Below are 24,488 nucleotides of genomic sequence, written 5' to 3'. Positions count from 1 at the left end.
ATCGTTATGCCATCTAACGTTATACTATATAACGTAATTCGTTATAAGGTTATAATATAGAAAGTAATACGTTGTAACGTTATACTAAATAACGTAATTCTGCATAACGTAATACGTTATAACGTTATACCATATAACGTATACTATAACGTTATACTATGTAACGTTATACGTTATAACGTTATACCGTATTACGTATTACTTTATACCATATAACGTTTTGCTACATAATGTAATATGATATTATAACATTGTAACATTATTTTATATGACCTATTACGTTATAGCGTTATACTATATAACGTAATACGTTATAACGTTGTACCATTTTACGTATTACTTTATAATGTTATACCATATAACGTTAAACTATATAAGGTAATACGTTATAACGTTATGTTATATAACGTAATACGTTATAGTGTTATTCCATCTAAGGTATACTACAACGTTATACAATACAACATAATATGTTATATCGTTATACGACATAACGTTATACTATATATCGTAACGCGTTATAACGTTATTCCATGTATCGTTTTACCATATAATGGAAGACGTCATAACACCATACCATATAACGTTATACTAAATAACGTAATACGTTATAACTTTATATTATATAACGTAATAAGTTATAATGTTATACCATATAACGTTATACTATTTAACGTAATACTAAATAACGTAATGCTGTATAACGCAATACGTCATAACGTAACACTATATAACATAATACTATATAACATAATACTATATTTCGTAATAGTATATAATGTAATAATTTGTAGCGTATTACTGTATGACGTAATACGTTATCACGTAATATTATATAAAGTAATATGATATAATGCAGTACGTTATAACATTACAGGTCGGTGTGCCTTCTGGACGAGGTGTGCAAACTTGTCGAATGAATAATCGCCTCCCGTCTATCGGCCTATTAATCGGAGCGGGTGCCCGGATTGCACGATAGACATTACGGCTTTCGACGTTGCCGCTTGACCGTCGATGCGGTGGGTCGTGTAAGGGCCGTGGCGGAGGCATTGTGTCGCGGAACGAGGTGATGTTGGCGGTCTCGCTGGATGTAACAAATGCCTTTAACGCCATTTCCTGGACGTGATAGTGAAGGCGCTGGAATGCTTCGATGTACCCATCTACCTTGAGGATGTCATCCGTACCTATCTTAGCGACAGGTGGGTCGCCTAACTGCAACAGCGTTGAAGAAGCGCGAAGGACGGTCGAGCGGGGTGTTCTGCAGGGTTCTGTGTTGGGACCCATCCTGTGGATCACGTTGTATGACTGGGTCCTTCGCTGCCCCCTGCCTCCGGGCACGGGCATCGTCTGCTGCGTCGATGACACTCTGGTCCTGGCCGGGGGACGATGATGTTCCGAAACTCTGCAACTCGGCGAGGTTGCCTTGGCGTGCGCGGTTCGCTTCATTCAGGAGCTGGACTTGAGCGTGTCACCTGCCAAGTCCGAGACCATGTGGTTCTTCGACCAATATCGTAGAGGAATCCCTGCTCCTGGCGTCTGTGTGAACATCTGCGGAGAGGAAGTTCAGGTGGGGCTCCAGATGAAATACCCGGGCCTCATGATCGACAGCCAATGGACGGTCGGGCCGCAGCCAACGCCTTATGCGGCCTATTACCAAACATTAGCAGAGCCAAAGTCGAAGTTCGTCGACTGTATGAGGGAGTGGTTCGATCCAAGTTCTTGTATGGGGCCCCGGCGTGGGCGGAAGATCTGCCGAGGAGTCGTCACAGCTTACTGCTGCTGAGGAGGTTGCACAGGATTACCACCATCCGAATAGTCAGGGGATATCGGACCATATCCCACGCGTCGGCGTCTGCGCTGGTGGCATCTCCTCCGTTCGAGCTGCAGGCCCTAGCGCTACGACGGGTGTACAATCACCTGCAGGACCTGTGCTCGGGCGGCGATACGCCCTCGGCCGACCAGTCGGTCCGCGACGTCCGGGAGGAGGCAAGGCTCGAGACCTGGGAACGGTGGCGCCGTGGATATGATACGCCTTCATCGAAACGTTGGAGCGGTCCTACCGAACTGGGAGGCCTGAAGAGATGGTTCCGGGCTCCCGCTGACGTACAGGATGACGCAGGTTCTCACCGGGCACAAAGCGTTCGGGGAGTACCTGCTAAGGATTCGGCGGGAGGTGACTAGGACGTGCCACCACTGCGAGTAAGAGGAGGACACGGCACAGAACACGCTGGAGTTCTGCGCGGCGTGGGAGGAACCGCGCCGTGTCCTACGACTCGCCATCGGCGAGAGTTTGGCCCCGAGGCGATCGTAGAAGCCATGCTGAGGGGGTAACAGTCCGCTCCTGCTGCGAGCAATTCATGGTCGCAAAGGCCGACACAGAAAAGGTGAGAGGACAACATCCATCGAGAGTGCCGTCACGCCGAGGAGGGTCTGCCCCCCCCCTCGGACTTGCACGACGGCCTAGGCAGCGTGGCGTTAGGAGGAGTGGTCCCTCCTAACGGCCCATTCAGCCAAGAATGACTTCCGATAAAACCATCAGAGAGAAGACGAAGGAGTGCCCCGGCAGTAATTAGCAAAAGGGTCCTGGGACTCTCCTACCAATCGTCAGGACGACCACCGTGGAAGTTTTAGCCGGTACGAATCCGGCACTAAACGTCGCCCTCTTCGCGGAGGACGCGGGACGCCTATGAAGGCTTCCTCCACGAAAAGAAAAAAAAACATACGTTATAACGTTATACTGTATGACATAATACTATATAACGTAATAGGTTGTAAAGAAATACAACATAACGCAATGCTATAAAACGTAATACCTTATAACGTTATACTTTATAACACAATACGTTATAACGTAATGCTATATAACGTAATACAGTATAACGCAATACGTCATAACGTAACACTATATAACATAATACTATATAACATAATACTATATAACGTAATACTATATAACGTAATACGTTATAACGTTATACTATATGACATGATTCGTTATAACGTAATACGATATAACGTAATACTATATATTGTAATACTATATAACGTAATACATTGTAGCATACTACTCTATAACGTAGTACATTGTAATGTAATGTAATATAACGTAATACTATATAACGTCATAAATTATAACGAAATATAATATAATATAATACTATATAATGTCATAGTTTATAATATAATATAATATTACGTAATTGGTGGCGATGTTTCATCGTACATCAAGGAAAACAAATCGATATTCGTGAAGACTCTGTGAACTTGAGACTATTTCGTATCTTTCGCAAGTTACTAACATAATTTGTAAGCAACTATGTAGGTCAATATCTTTAGTACAAAGGGGAAAACTTTCTAACGAGAAGTTAATTAAAATTTGTCACGCTCAACAAGGGGATTTACTCCGATCCCTGAGAGTAGAGTTTGATGCATTCCGCTTTTCTCTTTTGGGATACACGTGAAAGAATTTAGGGAGAACGCTGAGTCAAAACATTGACCCCTTTATCGAAATCAAGGGAAAAGAAGAACGCTTGACGTGATTATATGTAACAAATGAAATGGAAAGAAAACATCAAAAAAGAATGTATCATTGATTCTTTCATAAACTATGAATTTCATGAATTTCATATATTATTAATTTTAGATGGCATTAAATTTTGTATATATTAAATAAATTTTATAACTTCTAATTTTTTCAGCGAAAATATCTTGTTTGGTTTCAGTTAAGTAAAACGTCTTTTAAGCTACAAATTGTATAGTATTCTTTCCCATTCAGAAAAATGTCTCCGCGAACAAAGTGGCTTTGTCTACTCTAAATGGAAAATATTTCTGTACAGAATTGCCGAAACGGTACCTCTGCTTGAAATCAGGCTGGCCATACATAGCCGAAAAAAACATTCCATTTTCTCTTTAAGAAAATCTTTTTTACTGTCAAGAACTTCTTGCGGATTTTACCGCAACCTCGCCAGTCAAGAAATCATATGTTCACTATTCTTAGGTCAGATCGACCACAGAACAATTCCTGTGACCATTGAACAACTATTCAGACTTTCTCAAAAAACAATATTTAATAATAACACTATGTGTAAAGCAATATGTATATTTCTATAATTTTCATTTTTAACATCATCGAAGGCAATTAGTCCAATCCAGATTTACTACAAAGACCTAGCTTTCGATGGTCAGAGAGAGTGTGAGAACAAACAATCAGAGTGTCAAAGGACGACTAGTGACTGAAAATCGTGTAGCAATCATAAGTCATAGGGTTGATTGATTAGAAAATATGTGATAAAGTTTAGGGATTGTAAACAGCTTAACGTTAGCTTAGAGAACTGTGAAATCGTTTCTAGAGAATCTTACCTCTAAATGGGGAATGCGAGGATATCTTTTAGTAGATAACAGCGAGGAATACTATTCTCAGTATTCGGATATATACAACGTAGAATGTATTCTGGCGTGATGTGAATATTCCTTTTATAAAAAAGTTAAAATATTCAGTGAAATAATCGATATACTTTTTAATGTTACACTCACAATTTACTAATTTACTAATTTATTAATTTATTAATTTATTATTACTACTGAGAAATTGACCTTGTTAGTAAAATAAACGACATTAAACATCTTATCACACAAAATCAACGTACAAATTAACTATAAATTATTTAAATAGAAATAACGCTCACTATATTTTTATGAAATCAGTAAACTGCAAGTTTCACAGTACTTCTTAAAAGATGTGTTCATTATTATTTATACATATTTTTTTTCCATTTATACTACTAAACATATTTATTATTGGAACATCACTGTTTATGTATTAATCCAAAAGTCTTTCTGTCAGTTCGAGAGAACCTTCGTAACCTAACTTGCGATTCAGAAATTGACAAGTCTGAACAAGATGAGCTTGTCAAGTACTAAAATATATAGTTCTAAAAGATTTGATATGTATGCACAAACGCCACTTTTATTATTGCATACTAATTTCATTAAAACTTGAAAAATTATATTATTATAAACAAACCATTGAGAATTAAACAATATTAAAAGAAATAAATCAAAATGTAAAATAATAATTGCATTTAGATAACCACGTCGAAATCCAACTTAATTTTCGTACGATCCAGCATGATCTTGGCCCATTTCCAATGAATCTCCGATAAGCACACATTTATTTCATCCAGTCCGCTAGGAACTGTTGCCTTTCCTCGATTTTCGTGCACGACGAGTTTTCATCGGAAATTAGTGTCTCTAATTCGGAAATGCAACTGTCCATGGGTGACACAGTTAGAATATATTGGAAGTATAGCCAGATATTACTATAAAACTTGTATGACTTTTGCTAACAATTTTAAACGAATGGATTTATTCGCAATTTCTCGGCTAGCCCTTGGGAATTTCTTGAAAACGCAATATTTTTCATCAAAGCAAAAAACGTAGCATTACGAGCGAGCGCAAAGGTGGATTGTATTCGAACGGTGACGAATAGCTCTTCGTTTAAGATTAAAGGTTATAGTCGTTTATGTACAAATTTATTACCCCTCGATCCTTTTCTTTCTTCTACATTAAGTACTCTTGAAAAAATGAGTTTTTATATCAAGCATTTAAGTAAGTCTCGACTTTTCTGGTATCCAACTTTGAAAGTTTACACATTCTCATTTTAAACTCCACATAGTTCGAATGTCTGAACACTGAGATTTTGAATTTTGAATTCGCCAAAGCTATTTGACTTTGTAATTCTGCTGTGCGAACTTCCAAGTGCTACCTTTGAGCTCTCGTAGTCTCCGCTGTATCGTCCCATTGGATCAGCAAGAAAAACTCAATTTGAAAAATCTATACATATTATTTTACATGGGACAACGTAGCAATTCGTTGCATCAGAGAGCAAGAATGGCTTAAGAATAGATCGTTCTTGCTTGGAAGTTCTCATAGAAATGGCAGTGTTGACAAGTTTGCTGCAATTTCGTTGAGCAAAAAATCGCACTCTCGTTCTTCTTCCTCTGCTGTAAATTTTAAAATTGTTTACTCTCGAATTGAATTAGATTTAGATGTTATTTCAGTGAAATATTAAAAGCATGATGTGCTAGTTTATCAGAATAAACAAATGATTTTTTATTTGAATTATTTTGTTGTTTAGTTACCATAAATTAAATTATAATTTTTTGTAATATTATATTCTTTTAAGTAGTTCAGGATTCTATTACGTAAATGTTGTAAATCATTCGAAAACCTAGGCATGTATTATTCACGAATAATTGAAACTAAAAATGTCTCTATAACACTTGTATATACGCAATATAATATTAAAAATTTGAATTAATATCACATTCCGCTTTATTTTTTATTTCATTCGGAAAAATAAACTACGGTAAAATCATTTGAAAGTAATTTACTTCATCTTAACACATAATAAAGTTGCCCTTCCTGTATTACTTTTAAGATAAGAATGATAAGGTAATTGAAAATTTATTATTTTAAATAGTAATTTCTTATTTCTACATGAAATAAAATTTGCTCAAACCTACTTCACTTCAACTAACCAAAACTCAGACAAAGGTTTCGAACTACATTTCGTTTAATTTTGCATATTCTGTTAAGAGATCCTCGATCGAAGAAAGATTGATAAGAAAGATGTGAGCACATCGTTTTTCCGAGTCGACATTTACATAATGCCTTATGCACGTCTTTCGAGCTTTCCGCTCTTCGATTTTCTATATATGACGTTTCACCCCTGTCTGCAAGGTACACACACCCTATCGGTAAAGGGTCGTCCCGTTTGTTAGCCTCGATACAATCCTCTGAAACTTTTCTCTTCCGTGGCGTGGCACATCCGCGTGATTGTTCATTTGAAATTCTAATTCGACGCTGCAGGAAATGTATTTCACCGAGCTTTGCGAATGTTTTTCCGATTTTTCATGATCACGAACGTTCATCGTGTCTCTTTATCTGGCGGTTGTACTGTCCCCTTTCTTTCGAATCAATACTTTTTGCGGCTGGATCGATTATTTAGATTAACGAAGTCTATGTAAAATTTTTGCGAAAGATAAATTGTATGCTAATGAAAATTTAAAATCTCGTTTCACTGCGAATTTTTATACAAATACACACTTTTGAGAATATAACTAAGAAAATACCTAGGTACGAAATTGTTTCATCCTATTGATATTTTATATATGTCGGAGATGAAAGGACATCGGAGCCTTCCCTTTGGAACTTCGGGAAAATCCCTTAACACCGTAATCTAGATTCTATTATAGGCGTAATTAAACAATTGTCGTCATTCGATCCGATGGTATTCGTTCGAGATTTGTGATAATGAGCTTGGGCTCGAGGCGCCAACCAGTCGCCGAACGTAGCCGCGGTCACGGGATGGACGTTTTGTCTAACAAAGGTATGGAGTAATTCTATAGCTCTCCTTAAAAGAAATATTTGTGACGGCACGCGACAGTAAACATTCCAACGGTTTCTGTCCCGTGGCTCGCCACACGCAGACCCTATTCTTCGAGTAAGATGATTGCCAGATATCGATGCGTCTCCGCAGTACATGTTCGGCTAGCCTGAGAGCCCGTTATAAATCTCAAGATTTAGTTGGCTAAAGTCCTTCAGACAGACAAACAATCTTTGTCCCAGCTACGGGAAGATAGGAGAGACCTATTTTTCAACGAACGGCGTCTCCCACTAGCAACTTTCCCTCTAGGGCGGCTAGCATCTTTTTCTAACCACCGATATGGAAATTGACCAATTATCAGCAACGCCAATTTCGCTCACCTTCTGAACGAAGGCTATCCTCGACGAATCCAAGGATCTCGTGTCCTTAGACACACCCCATTGTAGTTTTCCTTTGTGGCATCATCGGGACAGGAAAGTCATTCTCTCTCGCGATCTCATCGACTAAAGAATAACGTCTTTACGACTAGTGATTATTTCACATTTTACCAACAAAAAGTCCGACTTAGATTTTGTGAACATGTTCATCCATCATCCCGTTGACGGCGGATTCGTTATTAAACCTAGGATCATTGTCATTAGTTTCTCGAGTATCTAATTACCACGGTTACTTGTCCAATCCTATAATAATCGTATTTGCACTAGTCAGTGTCTTCTTTATTGCATAACGACACTGTGTAATCCAAACGAAGATTCGTTTCACGCCCCTAACCCTAAATTCCAACCTTTCTCCGACATATATTTTTTCATATTGTGTGCATTCCGGTCAATTTTGTACTTTCAAATATCCTATAAATTTATAATATCCTATAATTATTTTATGAAATTTTGTGAATTGGTTTTACTGATTTTTACCGATCATTATATTATATCCTTTGGGTATTAATCTTTATACCGATTTTTTATTGCTCAGTAAAAAAATCATATTACAAATCCTCGTGTCGATATACAAGAATACGATATATTGAAATTAATACACGCTTTTCGTTGGAGCAATTAACAGGCGCAATACTAATTAACCAAGTGTAATATAAAAATTAAACATGCAAATACTCATATTTCAATATTGCCATTCCACAATGTTTTCAATTATTGAAAATAAACTAAACATAAGCATAAAAATTTGATTCGCAGGATAATATTCTAATGAGGGGAAACGGCTATTCATTGATCAACAATGATCGATTTCGATAACCATGAAGAATATTTGCATTCAACAGAATTTCAACGAATGAAAGATAAACGTGTTTTTTCTGTCGACGAGAAAATATTTGACATCGTTTCGATCCGATATGAAAAAACAGCAGGTTTGGATATTAAATTATCATCATTGACAAAGATTAAATATATTTGATACATAAATGAAACTTCATGAACAAACTCTACCATAAAAGGGATTCTTAATAAAAAGAATATTATCGCCATTTTTTATAAATAAGTTACCATCATGCGATAAATTAACATTTTGAAATTTCAGTTTCTTTAATTGATTACTCTATAACTCGAAAGATTTATAAAGGAGATCGAATGCATGCACTAATAAAATAAAATTTTCCGACACGTTAATCGTTACTCTTCTAGATTTATCCGAAATATATATATGAACAGTGCATTCGTTAATTTTCTCGAAGTAGAAACATGAAATATGTTTGAAAATTCTTGCAATATTAATAACGTCGACGACATTATTCCCGCGTTTTGATTACAACTGCATTTACGCGATCGCAACAATCGCGTGATGCATTGTTTCCACGTGAAAATGATACACAGAAATTTTATGCTAACTGATTCACGTCACATCCCTTCATGTATCATTCATTGTTGTCCGAACAGATATCGGGTTTCAAAGGGGCGAGAATCTCGTGGCTATTCGAACAGACAATCGTGTCCCTATCGTAAATTTAATTAACACGCGATCACGAATGAAATGAATATAGATTCTCCTGTCAGAAACTCGACTTCCATTTGGTCGTATTTCTTTTCTATTTTATTTTTCAACTCGGATTTATATTCCTGTTTCGTTAATTTTCTCTTAATCTTCCATTTTATTGCGCCTTATCGTCGAGGAAAAGTAAACTTGTTACTTTGTTTGAATTTCTCTTCCTGATCTCTAGCATTTATTTAGTCAGCAGAAGAAAATTGTTTCTCTCGGAAAATAAACGTTTACTTGTTGACGTTCCTTTATTACGAGCCGCGAGCAAAAAAAACCACTGGAGGAACTTCTGTTGCACTGTTTTCATGAATGAAAATGTATTAGGAAGAACGGGAACACGGTTACTATTAACATGTAATTGTGCTGAATATTTCTTGCAATAGTTTCTTTTTGCTTGCATGGATAAAGATGTTAAACTTGTACCCTACTCTTCCGTTGACAATTGTTTTAAGATTAATCTGCATCAATTTTTTTCGTACACGCGTACTATTCTAGATTAAAGGATAAGTTTTATTATTTTTTTATAACGGAACACGTTTGAAGACTAATTAAAATTAGTAAATACAATTGAAGATGTAAATATTTAACACATTACAATTTTCACATGATTACGTTGCTTTGCATGTATATTTCCTACGCGTGTAGGTTTAACTCTTAATTGCGTAACTTTTATAATTAGAACAAAATGTTTCTTCGTGTATTCTAAGGCCACAGAAAAAAGTTTTTATATGTTTTATTATCATGTTATGATTTTTCATTAAAAGTAGAGATTTATTGCTATTACAATTAAAGACTGCTTATCTCGATTATACAACATAATTTTTAAAATGTTAAAACATAATAATATTTGAAATATTAAGAAGCTTGAAACAAATATGAATAACATTGAGACATTAAGATTACTGCATGCAAACAAGTACGATTTGTCTTCAAAACAAACATTCATATTTATCATAACAAATAGTAATCGCAATTTAATTAAATAAATAATTTATTGCAATAGTTACTCAAGATTAAATGTAAAATCATAAAGAGTGTGAACAACAAATAGAATCATACCCATATCTAGAGTTAAGAGTGACTGATATATGATTTTATGCAGGAGTGTTGTTTGAACAGATACAGTTCCGTTTATTTATTCTATTGCACACACGCATAAACTATCTGGAATACATGCGTTACCGCGTGTACATCTATCGACAAAGTTAAAATGTAACTTTATCGAGTCAGCATATAAATGGAAAATACACGGTATGACGTTAAATTCTTCCTCTTCGTTCAATTTTCTGTTGCACACTTTACTTTGTATGATGTTCCACTTTAATTTCCTAGAGTACTTTGCTAATTGAAACAAATTTACATGATACATCTTTTTTCATCCAAATTGTCAACCATATCAATCAAATATTTATGGGAAAGAACTAATTAATTATAGCTTACGCATTGGAAGAGTATAGAGAACTTATTGATTCAATTTAGAAGTCCTATTAATAATTTTCGACGATTAGTAATCACCAATGAAACAAATATTCCATCATCGACGATCTCCTCGATAAATATCGATATAATCTCCTCGATTAATTTCTACAATGTAGTTTCAAACTAGATTGCTATGATAATATCTGTAATTGGTTTTAGAGTTACTTGATATATTTAGTAGGTGGAACAAAAATCATAATGAAAACTATAATATTATTATAAAATTGAGAGAAGCTGTTCTTTTTAAGCAGAAATTGCGATATAATGCAATTAAAGCTTCAATCATTTGAATACTTTTGATTTTATACAATAGATTCAATAATTTTAATCCTATTTCATAAATATCTTCAGTGAGAATAAGTAGTAAATTCGAAAATGAAAACTACTGCAAACAACTAATTGGTTACTCTCATAAATATTGCATCAAATTTATCCTTTATCTTTCTCACAATTGTTATCCTTGATTATGGAACATAAAATAAATTAAATTACTCCAACTTAATAAAAGATTATGGTTTAAAGTTTTGAGGTACATGTACGTTTGTAAAAATAGAAAGTGACACATTTTCTTGCAAAACAAAACAAAATATCAAAGTAAACCTATTCACATTGTATGCATCGGTATTTCCAGCGGCAGATAGAATTTTATTTAGAAAAAATATTTAATAACCTCGGTTGCAGAGAGAAATTTAATTAAACTATCTCGTGGCCTGACATCGACTGGCCCTCAACTTTCCTGTGATAATTATAAATTGGTCGAGTTACCCTCTAGGATAGCGTTTAAAAGAGGATAACTTTATTAAAATTGTACCAAACAACATGTCCTTTTTTTTTCTTTCTATTTTTGAGAAGTTGGAAGGATTAATGTATTACTACGTGTAAAGCTTTAACGAGAAAGAAAAATTTGGAAAGTTTTAATCAGTCGGAATTGCGAAGAAAACGGTAAAGATCGCGTTTCATACCTTTTTTTTTTGCTTATAATGAAAATTTAAATAATCTGTTTTGTACATTTATGTCAGTCATGTATGTGCTGAAATTTCTCAAAAGAAAACTCAAGTCGTTCGGTCCAATCTTAAAGAAGTTATTCTGTTTTAAAGAATGCCCAAATATTAATGCAACTGCATATCTCAGAAATTTTTAATTCGACCGCGTATATTATTAGTCAACACGGCTATCTCGATTATTTATAATGCTTTAACATCCATATAATGGCGGCGGCTCCCGATAAAGGTTATTGTACACTTCTCTGCGACCACATTGTAAATTATTAATAAAACGTGACTACATAGCGATTTAATTGAAATTTACAGACGCTAATGTTCCTGTTGTTTTCTTTTCATTCTTTTAAAGAATAGATCGTTGTACATTCAATGTTGGTAAAATTGAATAAAGCTGTACTGAATTTTTCACTGTAAATTCCATTGTATATCATTTTTTACTGAAAATAGTTCTACGACATCTGATAATTATTGTGCAAATGTCAGTTCCATTATTACATGTTAACTTTTATAAATCAATCATAATGTTCTATTATATATACACATATATGTTGCCTAAAAGTATAACGTTTTCACTTTTCTATTTAGTTTTTTTATTATTTTTACAAAATTATTTTTCCTTGATATTACAATATACAAAGAACCACTTTAAAAATATTTTATTCTAGTTATTGAAATTTTTACCAAAATGTAATTTAGTTGTAATATTGTAAAAAGAACGATCCAGAACCATTTTACTATTAGAGAAAACTACTGTAATATGCAATATGCAGTATCATTTGCAAATATTAAACATTGTGAAATAATTTCGTTATTTTAAGAAGTTTATTACGATCACCTTGCTTCATTGTTATGATTCTTCCAAATTGATGTTGTGATTAATCCTAGCAATATTTCAAACTAGTTAATACACGTATAAGCATATGAATCATTTACTTAATTTTAATATATCATTAATATGCATAGGATGTTATTATTTACTAATAGGATTAATATCAGTAATAGGATATGGTCATAAAACAATTTACACCTAATATGATATAATATATATCTGTTGATTCTACAAAAAGATAGTAAGTATTAATTTTGATCATTGTACAGACCCTTAATTCATTCATCTCAGTAATATTGATATATTGTATTAACAATATGACTAAAGTGTCTATATGCTTTCTTCTTTCTTAACGAGCGTCACTGTAGCTAAAATGAATTTACTTTTATGATCAATTGTAGTTTCCAATTTGAATGTGTGTTGTGAAGAATAAACAAATTATAAAATCAACATGCTTTGGAGTAATACTGTATTTAATAGTATTTATATTTATATTATAATATTTAATAGTAGAATAATACGATTCGATAATATTGCTTCGTCACGGTATCGTTAATATTGCTTTCTGCTACTTCTTCCTGCATTTTCGGAAACGGAATGGAGCGTAATCTAAAAGTGGTTACTCGCGAGATAATACATACGATGTGGAATTATTAGATGCAGAACAAAACCGGCTAATAAATATCCGATATGTAATCATGGACATCCCTATTGTGGACTGGAAAATGAAACAGTGGGAAATGGAAACTTGGAGTCAAGTATTATTAGCAGAACTATACCGCTGGCTGTTCACCTAGGTTGAGACCAATTTCCTGAATATATAACCTGTCACATTATTTTACCGAGAAGTATCCTATGATACTGAAACGTGATATGATTTTGTGATTGCATTCTGATGCAATATGAATTTTTAATTGTACCACATCATAAGTTATTGGCAATTTAACACGTATTTTAGTCGGCTTCTCCACTTATACATTATTGTTAATACTGACATTCAATTATCTAATCCAATAATAGTATATTATTTTAAATATATAATATTCAATGCGGTTTGCTTTAATTATAAACGATACATGAAGACACCTTGTTATTGTCTAATAGTTATAATTAATTTGATGTTTCCTTAAACAAAATTATAATTACAAATGTATTACCTACTTTTTCTATATAGATGTCATAAAAAATGTGTAAACAAATAAAAGACACCACATATAGCAGACAATAACTTATGCACGTTAATTCGAAATCCATTTTAATGACCCTTCCACCCATAAATTAACTTTTTTGCCGTATGAAGAAAGTATTCAGAAACAAAAGTAATAGTTCTTGCAGAGGACAGGAATAAATCAAGACCGAATCATTTTTTGTTTTGTGAGAAGCTAGAGGAAAGTAATACCGCAATTAATTCCAACGATTAATGAACATATTTTAAGGTCTCGATATAGATTCTCTGTTTAAAATCCGGCGAGTCGATGCCGCGTAACTTTAATTTTTTAGCGCGATAGTCGACCGGTACATATGTTTTATATTTTGCTTGTAGTTGTTTATTATTGCAGATTTAGCCGGTCCTACATTTTATTAATATAAGGGCTACGAAGGAAAATCACAAATAAATATTCAAGGAAATATAAACGAATTTATGGAAAGCCAATTTATAATAATATTATAACAACTTAATTAAATTGTTTAAGAATTTGATAATTATCAAAGATCTGTAGATACTACTGAGAACAAATTTTTACATCCAAATATTTATAACGTAATAATTAAAAAATAAAAGTACAATTGAAATTAAATGTTTTAAGAACTAAATAAAATGTTACAGATACGAATGACTATATTGTTCAGCAATATGTTAATTACCAGATGTTCTTAAAAGGTTCAGAAAATACAAGTTAAAAGTATCTATTCTTCCACGTTCGGAATGTTTTTCTGCGATAATTGGAATAATACATGATTACTTATATATATTTCGTAATGAACGTGATGAGAAAAGATAGAAATCTCCTTAATAAGAATCTTACATCATAATCCCGTTTATACGGAGATTAATATACGCATCTAAAAAGCAAAATAATTGTACTATAACTATTATTATAATTAATACATTAACTATTGTCAAGGGTATTGTTATATTGTTGTCATATCGTGCTTCGCAATTATACTTTCGAAAATTATAAAATAACTATAATATCAAGCGAAACGTGATATTTCTTACGATCAATGAAGATAATTAACTGCATCATTTGGCCTTGCTACGGTCATTTAAATTTTTATGCTGATAACTCTGGATTATTTAACTGTAAAAATGAAGATATTGTAACACGCACTCTGTCGTTCCTTATCAGCTATTTGACGAAGGAATTATGTCATATAATTTCAAAAAGACAATTATAAATCGATAAAAATTGATAGAGCATGAATTTGACACGAGAACATGGAATAAACGATTAACGATGAACCGTGTTCTCTTGAGATTCGAAATGTTACGCGGTGAGTACATTAAGGAATTGGGAACGTCGAATATCGATACTCGATATTTCCATTCGCTCCCAGCTCTTTCGGATCTTCATGTGTGAAAATATTCAATGTTATTAAAATCCCTTTTTTTTAAATAGCAAGATTAGAATAATTCAAGAATTGGAATAATTTTTTAAATATTCTGAGAAATTGCAAATATATTGTTTATATTTATTTTGCAAATAAATTGTTATGGCTATTTGTATTTAATTAATTGCGTCTGATTCAAAGCCATATTATACGATTATACTGCCTGCAGTGAATCTTCTAGAATTTTCTTTTAGAATCTCTTTTAAAATCTTTTTTAGAACTATAAAATTAGAACAATGTGGAACTTCGAATAAATTTAGGAATTTTCCAAGAAATTTTGCAAATAAGCTATTAAACTATTATTGCAGATAATCCTCGTGTAACTGGTTACGTGCAATTCAAAACCATATGTACTGTTTACAGTGTACTTATCTATTAAGAAGTCTATCTAAATCTATTAAGATATCTGTTAAGAATACAACACTTTATTTGATAAACCATGTATTATTTGGCAATAACGCCAACGTCAATATTAGACAAAAGATGATACAATTGAGCCTTGAACAAGAATATTTGAACAATAGGAAAATGAATTCAATTATACCAGGATTTCTCCTTTAAAAAATTTCGGGAGCAAACTCATGCTTTCGAATTGGTCGATTCAAACATATGTATAACCGAGGAACCAAATATGTTGAGCTCCCCTTCCAAATCGAATTTTCCTCGCATCTATAAGGAAATCGCAAAAAATGGCGAATCCCCGGATCAAATACGAGATGTAACAATCGACCGTGTGTTTGGAATACAGATAGCCGCGGTTCGACTCAATAAGCATCGAAATCCCTACTCAAATAGCTGTTCTCTCGCTGTGAAAAGATGTTGAGGTGGGGCGGAACAGGATGAAGGTTTGACCGCGAGGTTTCGTGTTCGATCAGTGTTATTTCACTCGCTGCGCACCTGCGAGCGATTTGCGGCGCGATTTCGGATAAAAGAGAGGAAAAATAGAGCAAGTTGAAGTGGTAGAGTCGTATCAAGGGTTTAAAGAAAAAATAATCATCGATTCAACTTCAAAGGTAAGATACATAGAATAATTATTGACGAAATGAAGCTTGTTTCTAACATTAGAACGATTAATCTTGTCAAAATGACAGATTCCGGATTCTTTGTTTCAGCGATTACTAAAAATATTAATCGTGAATTTTTATCAAAATTAGTGTCGATTTTAATTGAACTTTCATTGAATCCACTTTTTTTTACTACGCCACTCTTTATTATAATTATGTATGCATAATATATATTTTAATGTAAAATTATGTAAGCTAGATTTCGTGTTAGAAACATTTATTTAAATATTTCTAAAGTGCTGAAATATAATAATACTTACTAACTTCTGTAGTAAAGTAATGGGATGAATCACTTTTAAAAATGCGTATATTATTTAATTAACTTAACTCATTAAATTTGTTTTAATATCGCAATTATATCCTACTTAACGTGAAATTATGTGATAGCAATTATAAATTATAAAATTGAAAAAGAACATACAATGTACAAATTGTCATCTAGTCAATCCAGCAATATTATAAGTATTATAGTACGAACTAGTCCAACCGTTGCATCTCTACTCAAATTATCCTTTTCCAAGCGAAATCCTCAAAAGAGGAGCAAAATCGAACAAAAATCGCGGACCTCACATATCCATAACTAAAATTATTAAATTACGTCTTGATAGGAACGAAACTCAATCTCTATGACGTGGGATTATATCCTAATAATCCAAAATGCAATATTTTCCCTGATTTGCAATTAAATAGTTAGCATTCATTTCAGTTAGCAATTTTATTCAATTCTATGCCTAATTGCAAGAAATATTAAAATTGCCTGTTATTGCTACCTACGAAATCCTTTCTCTTCTGAATGAAACCAACTAAGCTTTAGATTTAATTAATTCGTAATTAATAAAGTAGTATTTTAACCCTACTGAATATAGCATCGTAAACTTTTGTAGTGCCCTTTTAATGTAATTTATGAACCATAGTTATAACATCATAATATTATTTATTGCAATTATTTTATAATTGAAAAATATAAGGAAATCAGACCTGAGTTGTATTTTTCTTATATTTTAAGAGAAACGCTGGTAGATGTACTGTAATTATTTTGTAATTAATAGGGTACGTTTCTAAATAGCAAACTTGCTACATATATACGTATGAATTTTTTCTTTTGTTTTCCTCTAAACAAAATAATTAATTTGTAATTAACAGAACATTCATTCAGATATTAGAAGTAAGAAAATGAAATAATAACGTAAAAGAAAAACTTGAATGTACTTTTTCTCAATGAAACTTGGTAATTTTATGCTGTAATTATCTCGCAATTAAAAAGTAGGTATATATGTATATGTATGTTTAAGTGTTAGGAATAGAATGAATTTCTTCTGGATGCGAAATCCAATAGCTTTTGTGGTGCAATTATTCTATAATTAGCGAAATATATTGTCAGGCATAAATAACATTAATTCTTATTCTCTGAATTTTATATTAATACATGAAAAACATGAAAAACAAGACATGAAAAAAAATATGGCGGTTATAAAAAAGATCTTTAATTGTACTGTCATTTTATGATTGAATCTTAATATAAATCTGAATTTTAATATAAAATAGTTAAAAGTGGGAAAAACCTCTTAATTTTCAGAGATGTGACTGCCAAATTTTTGTATAAGTGTAATGTGTAACTGTTAAGACCTCATGTATAGAATTTTATTTTTCTCTTAATATTTTCGATATTTTATTATTGCGAACATTTTTTAAATTATAAAGAGGGTAGAAAAATAAATGTTGAACATCAAAAACAAATAATAGTACAATTTCAGTAACAAGAGAACTAATTGGCAACGTACTGGTCTTTAAAACTGTTCTTTTATCAAAAATGGAAAATGTGATTTATTGTTTTCTCTCTCTGAGGTTCCATATAATGTATTGAATGTGTATTCGACTGTTTCGATCCTGTCACTGAACAAAGTAATTAACCACGTATCTGCTTTACCGTATATGTCATTACTGTGCCTCATTCGGCATTAATTGCGAATTGAAATTCGTGTCAACTTCCAACGATTGCCAATTCGATGGAAAAACGTTATGACAAACATAGAAGCCACCGGTTTTCCGTTTAGAATAACATCATCCAATCCTCGAAGGGAAAATTATTGAAAAATTGTCGTGGCAGCGTACTACATGAATTCGTCGCTCGGGAAATATTCTGCTCTCGAGGAAATTTCATCTGACGCGACAGATATCGTCATGCACCTGACGTTTCTGTTTGTAATCCTAGTATCGATCCCAATGTCGTGTCGTTTCTATACAGAATCATGAACAATACCATAAGAGACACTACGCATTATTCGTTACAAAATTATGCAAGATTTCATAAAGTCAATTGGAATAAATTAACCGTGTAATTATTGTCGATTAGGTGTGGTATATAATAATTGGCTGATATTTCCGAAAGCAATTAAGTCTATGAAACGTGATATCGTGTCTGAAGAATGTTAAATATGTTGGTGTAAGAAAAATATAATTACAGGATTTTACTAGATCGTATAGTGTGAAGAATGTAGACGTGGATGGCTGTTCCAGGACATCATAATTAATTTATGTGATGGTAATTAGGTTGATAGTAATTAAGGAAACTTGAAAATATTGTACATAGTGTGGTTTAATTGCAAAATTATGAAGAGAAGCCAAAATTTCAATTTCCTTTTTCTAAAATTTCTATCGCAACAAATTCCACTGCTTCTACAATAACTTTGAACTCTCCGAAAAACCACATTACCTACAGGATGGCTCAAACGCTACAGACTTATGATTTAAAAAAGGCGTGAAGTTTGGCGTGAAAGAACGTCGAAATTCTGCGAAATTCCAGGTTACACGAAATACATCTCGTGGCACGAATGTAAATCACTGTTTACTGTTAATTAAAACCTCGAAATTCGAGGATCGCCGACTCCTGGATTAAAGCATAAATTTGATACGGTCACAGAAGCTGGTGCGCGTTGTTTCTGTGGCGATTCGTTCGGATTACAATTTCGAAACGTTACGAGGCAGAAATAGTCCCGAGTTTGAAATAAATCTGAATGTTAAGTCGTACTCTCGTAGGAATAATGTGGTAATCGATCGATAAATTAACTCCAACTCTAACGACTACGATTCCTGTTTTAATGCCGCGGCGTTTTACTCAGCGGCAACTAGTTGATTTCTTTCCGATGGATTTTTTACATTCCTCTGTTTAAATCGAAAGGATAGTAAGAATGATTTTATAGTGATTTAAATAATTGAAGATTACGGGAAAAATGTGATAAGTGCATTCTTGTTGATCTCTTTATTTTTGTTTTACTTAATAATTAAGTAGAAAAGTGATATGATATAATTGAAAATAAAAAACCTGTTAGGCTTGAAGATGTAAGTCTAAAACTAGCTGATGAGTAGACGAATTACGTTGACGAATATAGTGTAATTATACAGATCGTTTAATATTATCACAAGCAAAACATTGACAATTTTAGAGAGTATGAAAAACTGCATGATTGAAGCAACATATTACATATGTAGATGAATTCTCCAATTTTGTACAATATACGATATTTGATTTCATATTTTGGACAAAACCCGTGTCTTTGAAATTAAATTCCGTAATCATCTAATTAACAGTACGTTCTAGAAACATTAATTAAAATGTACAATTCAGACAGTAATACGTTATATTTTATAATAAGAAATATATATATATTTATATATAAATATAGAGATATAAAAAATATAAAGCAATGAAGAAAAACGTATCCCAATATTTGATGAATGACAGAAAAATCAAAGAAAGAGACAATTTTGGTAGCATAGGATCGATCGAATAAATTTACTGAGTTTTAGAACTACTTCTTGATAAAAAATTCAAAATCCGATTTATCATATTTTTGAAGTACAATCACTTGGCGTCGCCATCAATACATTCGTCGTCTAATTTCTTATGTGCCTATTAAAGCTGTTATAGCCGGTGCCAAATATGATAAGTATGCAAATGCATGAAAATGACGCATACAAATTGTATCATGGGACGTCTATCTTGTGAAACACCACTGTTGCTTTACGAAATTTCCGCTGCAACGAAGACGTAATCGGATCATGAACCGAGTTGCCAATATACTTAATAGCTTTTCTGTTTCCATGGAACCTAGCTATGTTAATTTTCTTTAATTTTCGATAGCAGGACACACGTATCCAGGGGCTGTAGATGATGGAGTAGCTTCAACGCAGGAAATTAGAAATAATTAGTCAGACCTCTTTGGATAAACCGATTTAGTAACTCAACGTTTCTACTTTTGAGGATTATTTAACGAGATTATTCCTCGAGGGTTCTTTGAGATAATTAATTTCGCAGTTGGAGTTCCTTTATGCGATTAATCGTTCAGTGTTTTGTATAAAAGATTGATAGTAAAAAAGGATGGTAAGGAAAGAGAAGAAAATAGTAACACTTTTTTTCTTCTTTCGGGAAATAGGTTATAGTGTTTTCTTTTTGCTGTTAATATTAAAGTCAAGAGTATTTCGGCTCCCAGTGCTATTAACCCTTAGTGTACTCGGATAGTAGTGATCGATAACACTTACCTACAGGGGTGCTTAAAGAGCCACATGGTCCTTTTTAATAATGCATCATTTCCTATTATCGTATTTTTCTCATAAGAAGTCCATTTTCTGTACCACCCTGATTTTTATATCCACTTATTGTATCTGTGCATTTGTTTAAATAACTGTTGTAAAATCAACTTTTATTATTCTATCAAAGTCTCTCAAACGTATAGGATTTTACACTTCCGCTTGGATTCATTAATACGCCAACAACAATTCTTTTAAACAGGGTAGATATTAGAATCCTTGATCGACTCCACATTTACTCCACGACATACTAATTATAATGTTTAATTAAGGACCAAGCAATGGTTTATCATAATTCAATTTCTTGAAATTTTAGTGTCTATTTAACATACCTTAAAATTTAGTAAAATTGTAGAATCAAGATGGAAAAGTAATAGCAAAAAAAAAAAAAAAAAGAAATTCTAACTGAATCTGTGGAGTTCCCTTATATAACCACAATGTTTAAAAAAAGCAGAATTTGGCAATGTATATTAATCGGAAAATATTACGAGGAGATGTTGCGTTAATGCAACTCTGGCCTTTAATAGATTAATATCAGTCAATAATTTATGGTAATGAAAACTATCTTCTTATATCTTCTTCTTATAGCTTCCCCTTATATCTTTATTCTCAAAGTTGATGAATCAAAGTAATCATTCTAAAGTCAACGAAGTTCCTACGTGATTCTACACATGCATTAAGAATTATTCCTCTCAAACATTCACAACTCACGCAATCGTTTTACAATCTCCTATACGAATCCATGGTAACCGGTTGCAGCACCGTAATTGTAAGGTCATATGATAGTTAGGTAGCTAGTCAGGCGTATATCAGTGGAATTGAAAATATATCCAGTTCCAGAACGAACCTCGTGAAAGGAGCAACGAATAAAGATCTTCAAGGACATGTTGTTTGTTGAGACAATCGTACGTCTCGATATCAATCATACACAATCGATACTGATCATCTATTCGTGTTTAAGTTCGAAGTGAATGTCGATATTGTCTAATCTTATTTTTTTGAAAGTATTGTTAGTCCAAGGTTGCACTGATTCTTAATTTTCGTCATATTAGTCGCGGCTTTAACCTAGACTAATTTTCGATTATATTTGAACAAGGAAACGTGTGTTTGTGGCTTTATTTCATGCTACTAGATAAGTTTATTTATAATTTGAGATTTCTGCCGGGTTTTTATAGCTGGCCATATATGAAGAAAAATCATTTTTGGAATTTTTCTTATGTACGCTGTATGAAAAGAGATTGTTTAGTTAGAGACGAGTTTGAATATTCCTTTTAATTTTTGATTAGAGTATAGTTTAAAAAATAGTACGGAAACAAACTTTTCAACCTTTTTTATTTTTATTGAATTGATTTTAATTTTATTGATTTTTATTTTTTGTTGATTGATAAGTTTAAAATATTTTATTTATTTCTATTATTAATTAAAATATAGTTAGAATGTATTTTCTAAATGAATAGTTATTGTATTAAGTGAATAATAATAAATAGATCCAGACTGTTAGACATACATGCGAGCTAACCGGAGAACGCGATAGAACGTTGATAATGCAAACCTTTATTTAAATTATCTATTAATCGATTACAAATGAAAATATCCTATAGTTATGCAATTTTTCTTAAAATCCTAGTTTTTCCTGCAACCGCTAACCTTGAGATCACTATCTTGAGCTGCGTAAATCGTGTAACTTATCTCAGTCGTCCATGTGTCGATATAAATATTCATATTCAACGGTTTGAATGTTGCAATATCGAAACAGACATATGTGCATTCCTCTTCTCGACATTTATCCTATCCTCGAGATTCCATATTAAAAATTGTTCGTAGCTGGATCGAATATTTTAGCATACTTTAAACATCCATTTCATGGAAATTTTATTGCTCTAACATCGATTCTGTTCTCCTAGTTTAATACAAATTTATTGTGTTTTATTCTTGACTTCTGAGTTGATTGGAATACTAAATAGTATTCATGGTATTGTTCATGAACTTTTTATAAAAATTTTGTTAAACGAATTATTTGTGTTTTAATGTCAATTCTGTTGTAATATATTATATTTGTTTATAATATTAATAGTTGTTGAATATATTGATTCTTAAACCAGTTTGAATACTAAATAAAATTCATAATATTGTGTATGACATTCTAATACAAATTTTGTTAAGCAGCTTGCACTAAGAATCAATTTTAAGTCTTTGTTTTAGGTATAAAAAACAAAAACGACAGAGTTGAGGAAACTAATAAGATTTATATATACGAAAAATGACTTATAAAGCACTTCAACTATAGGAAAATATACATTATCTTTCAGCAAGTTAACAGAATCTTCCACAAAGTGGTGCCACAGTTGTTATACACGTTTCGTGCTTCTTTCAATAAACTTCATTTCTCTTCCTCCACCTGTGGTACATTTTTCAATGTCTGTACATCGTGCTTTTAACATTCCCCTCTTGATCTCTCTTATCAATCACTGGACGGGAAATTCCACTCCGAAAGCAATCATCAACCAACATCTTATTGAAAATACTTTGAAAAGGTGGGAAAAAGTATCATGTAAACGTCAAAGTGAAGAATGGTGTATTCATCTTGGTTAACTCTCTATCATTCCTCTGTATTCTTAAAGTTTCAGAAATGGAATGCTTTAATAGAATATTATAATTCGAGAATACTTTATTTTTGATACTTTCGAACCTCCAAATATTGATTCCAGTGTTTCATTAAGTTATATAATAACTTATATTTATATGCATGTAAAAATATAGAAAGTAACCGAATAAGATTATGAAATAATATATGGACTCAACTATAAAAATGTCTAATAATTAATAAGATTTAAAAGGATCGTACACAAAAAATGTTTATCCCATTTTCTTTACAAATAAATTGTAAAATAATATATACATAATAAAGTGTAAAATAAATAATTTCTACGTTTATTTTATATTTTAAAATAAAATACAGTCAACGAAGTTGGCATAGTTCCCAAATTAACATATCTATCTTTGGCCTTTTAATCCTTTTAAAACCTTAAATCTTAATAAAAGTAAAATCATAAACCCGTAATTTCTTGACGTAATACCTCTGATGGACAAGTTAAACTGTTGTGCGTAAGGTACCAATATCATCATAATGATAGAGTGTGACGTGTGTAGTCATAGTAATGTCGGATGGAACTTACCTCATAATGAGAGTCACTCGATCATTCACTACGATAAATTTACTCCTTCGCCATTCACACTAAACATCGCTGTGTCAATAACTTATAGTGCCCTTCGTGTCTCGACGCATAGCTATATAACGTATAGCCCGTCAATGAAACGTAAACAGGTTGGTTATCTTGCAGGTTAAATCCATTTCATCATGCCAGTGTGTCATTATCGATAGATAATAGGATGCTATTGGTCGATAAAATTTACCTTGTCTACGAGACAGGGACGATTGGTCCCGTCTCCATTTATAAACTTCAAATGTAAGATAGATATTTACTCTATTTTACTTTGAGTACTTTATGAGAGGGAAGTCTGTAATATTTTTGTAT

The 24,488-nt window shown here is 32.6% G+C and overlaps 2 protein-coding genes across 3 annotated transcripts in view; both read left to right on the top strand.

Moving 5' to 3' along the window:
• The first annotated feature begins 1,489 nt into the window (after positions 1-1,489).
• On the top strand, positions 1,490-2,181 carry LOC138185729 (uncharacterized). The gene is made up of 2 exons (XM_069124893.1): positions 1,490-1,704; positions 1,788-2,181. The coding sequence occupies exons 1-2, from the start codon at positions 1,490-1,492 to the stop codon at positions 2,179-2,181; spliced, it is 609 nt and encodes a 202-aa protein (XP_068980994.1).
• Positions 2,182-16,159: 13,978 nt separating this feature from the next.
• Positions 16,160-24,488, top strand: part of LOC138185841 (UNC93-like protein) — a 33,894-nt gene continuing 25,565 nt past the window's right edge. The window contains exons 1-2 of one of the 2 annotated variants that reach the window (XM_069125141.1): positions 16,160-16,314; positions 24,294-24,419. The gene's annotated coding sequence lies outside the window, so the exon portion shown is untranslated. The remainder of the gene's footprint in view (positions 16,315-24,293; positions 24,420-24,488) is intronic. The other variant, XR_011174725.1, reaches the window with a different exon arrangement.

Source organism: Bombus flavifrons, chromosome 12, assembly GCF_040668555.2.
Source record: "Bombus flavifrons isolate JBK064 chromosome 12, iyBomFlav1_principal, whole genome shotgun sequence".
NCBI classification, from domain to species: domain Eukaryota; kingdom Metazoa; phylum Arthropoda; class Insecta; order Hymenoptera; family Apidae; genus Bombus; species Bombus flavifrons.
The sequence above is the reverse complement of the archived record's forward strand: the minus strand, read 5'-3'. Positions and strand labels throughout refer to the sequence as shown.

Coding starts and splice junctions, on each gene's coding strand:
- LOC138185729 (XM_069124893.1), top strand. CDS start 1,490: ATGTGGTTCTTCGACCAATATCGTAGAGGAATCCCTGCTCCTGGCGTC. Junction 1,705..1,787: donor GTCGACTGTATGAGGGAGTG/GTTCGATCCAAG, acceptor GCTGCTGAGGAG/GTTGCACAGGATTACCACCA.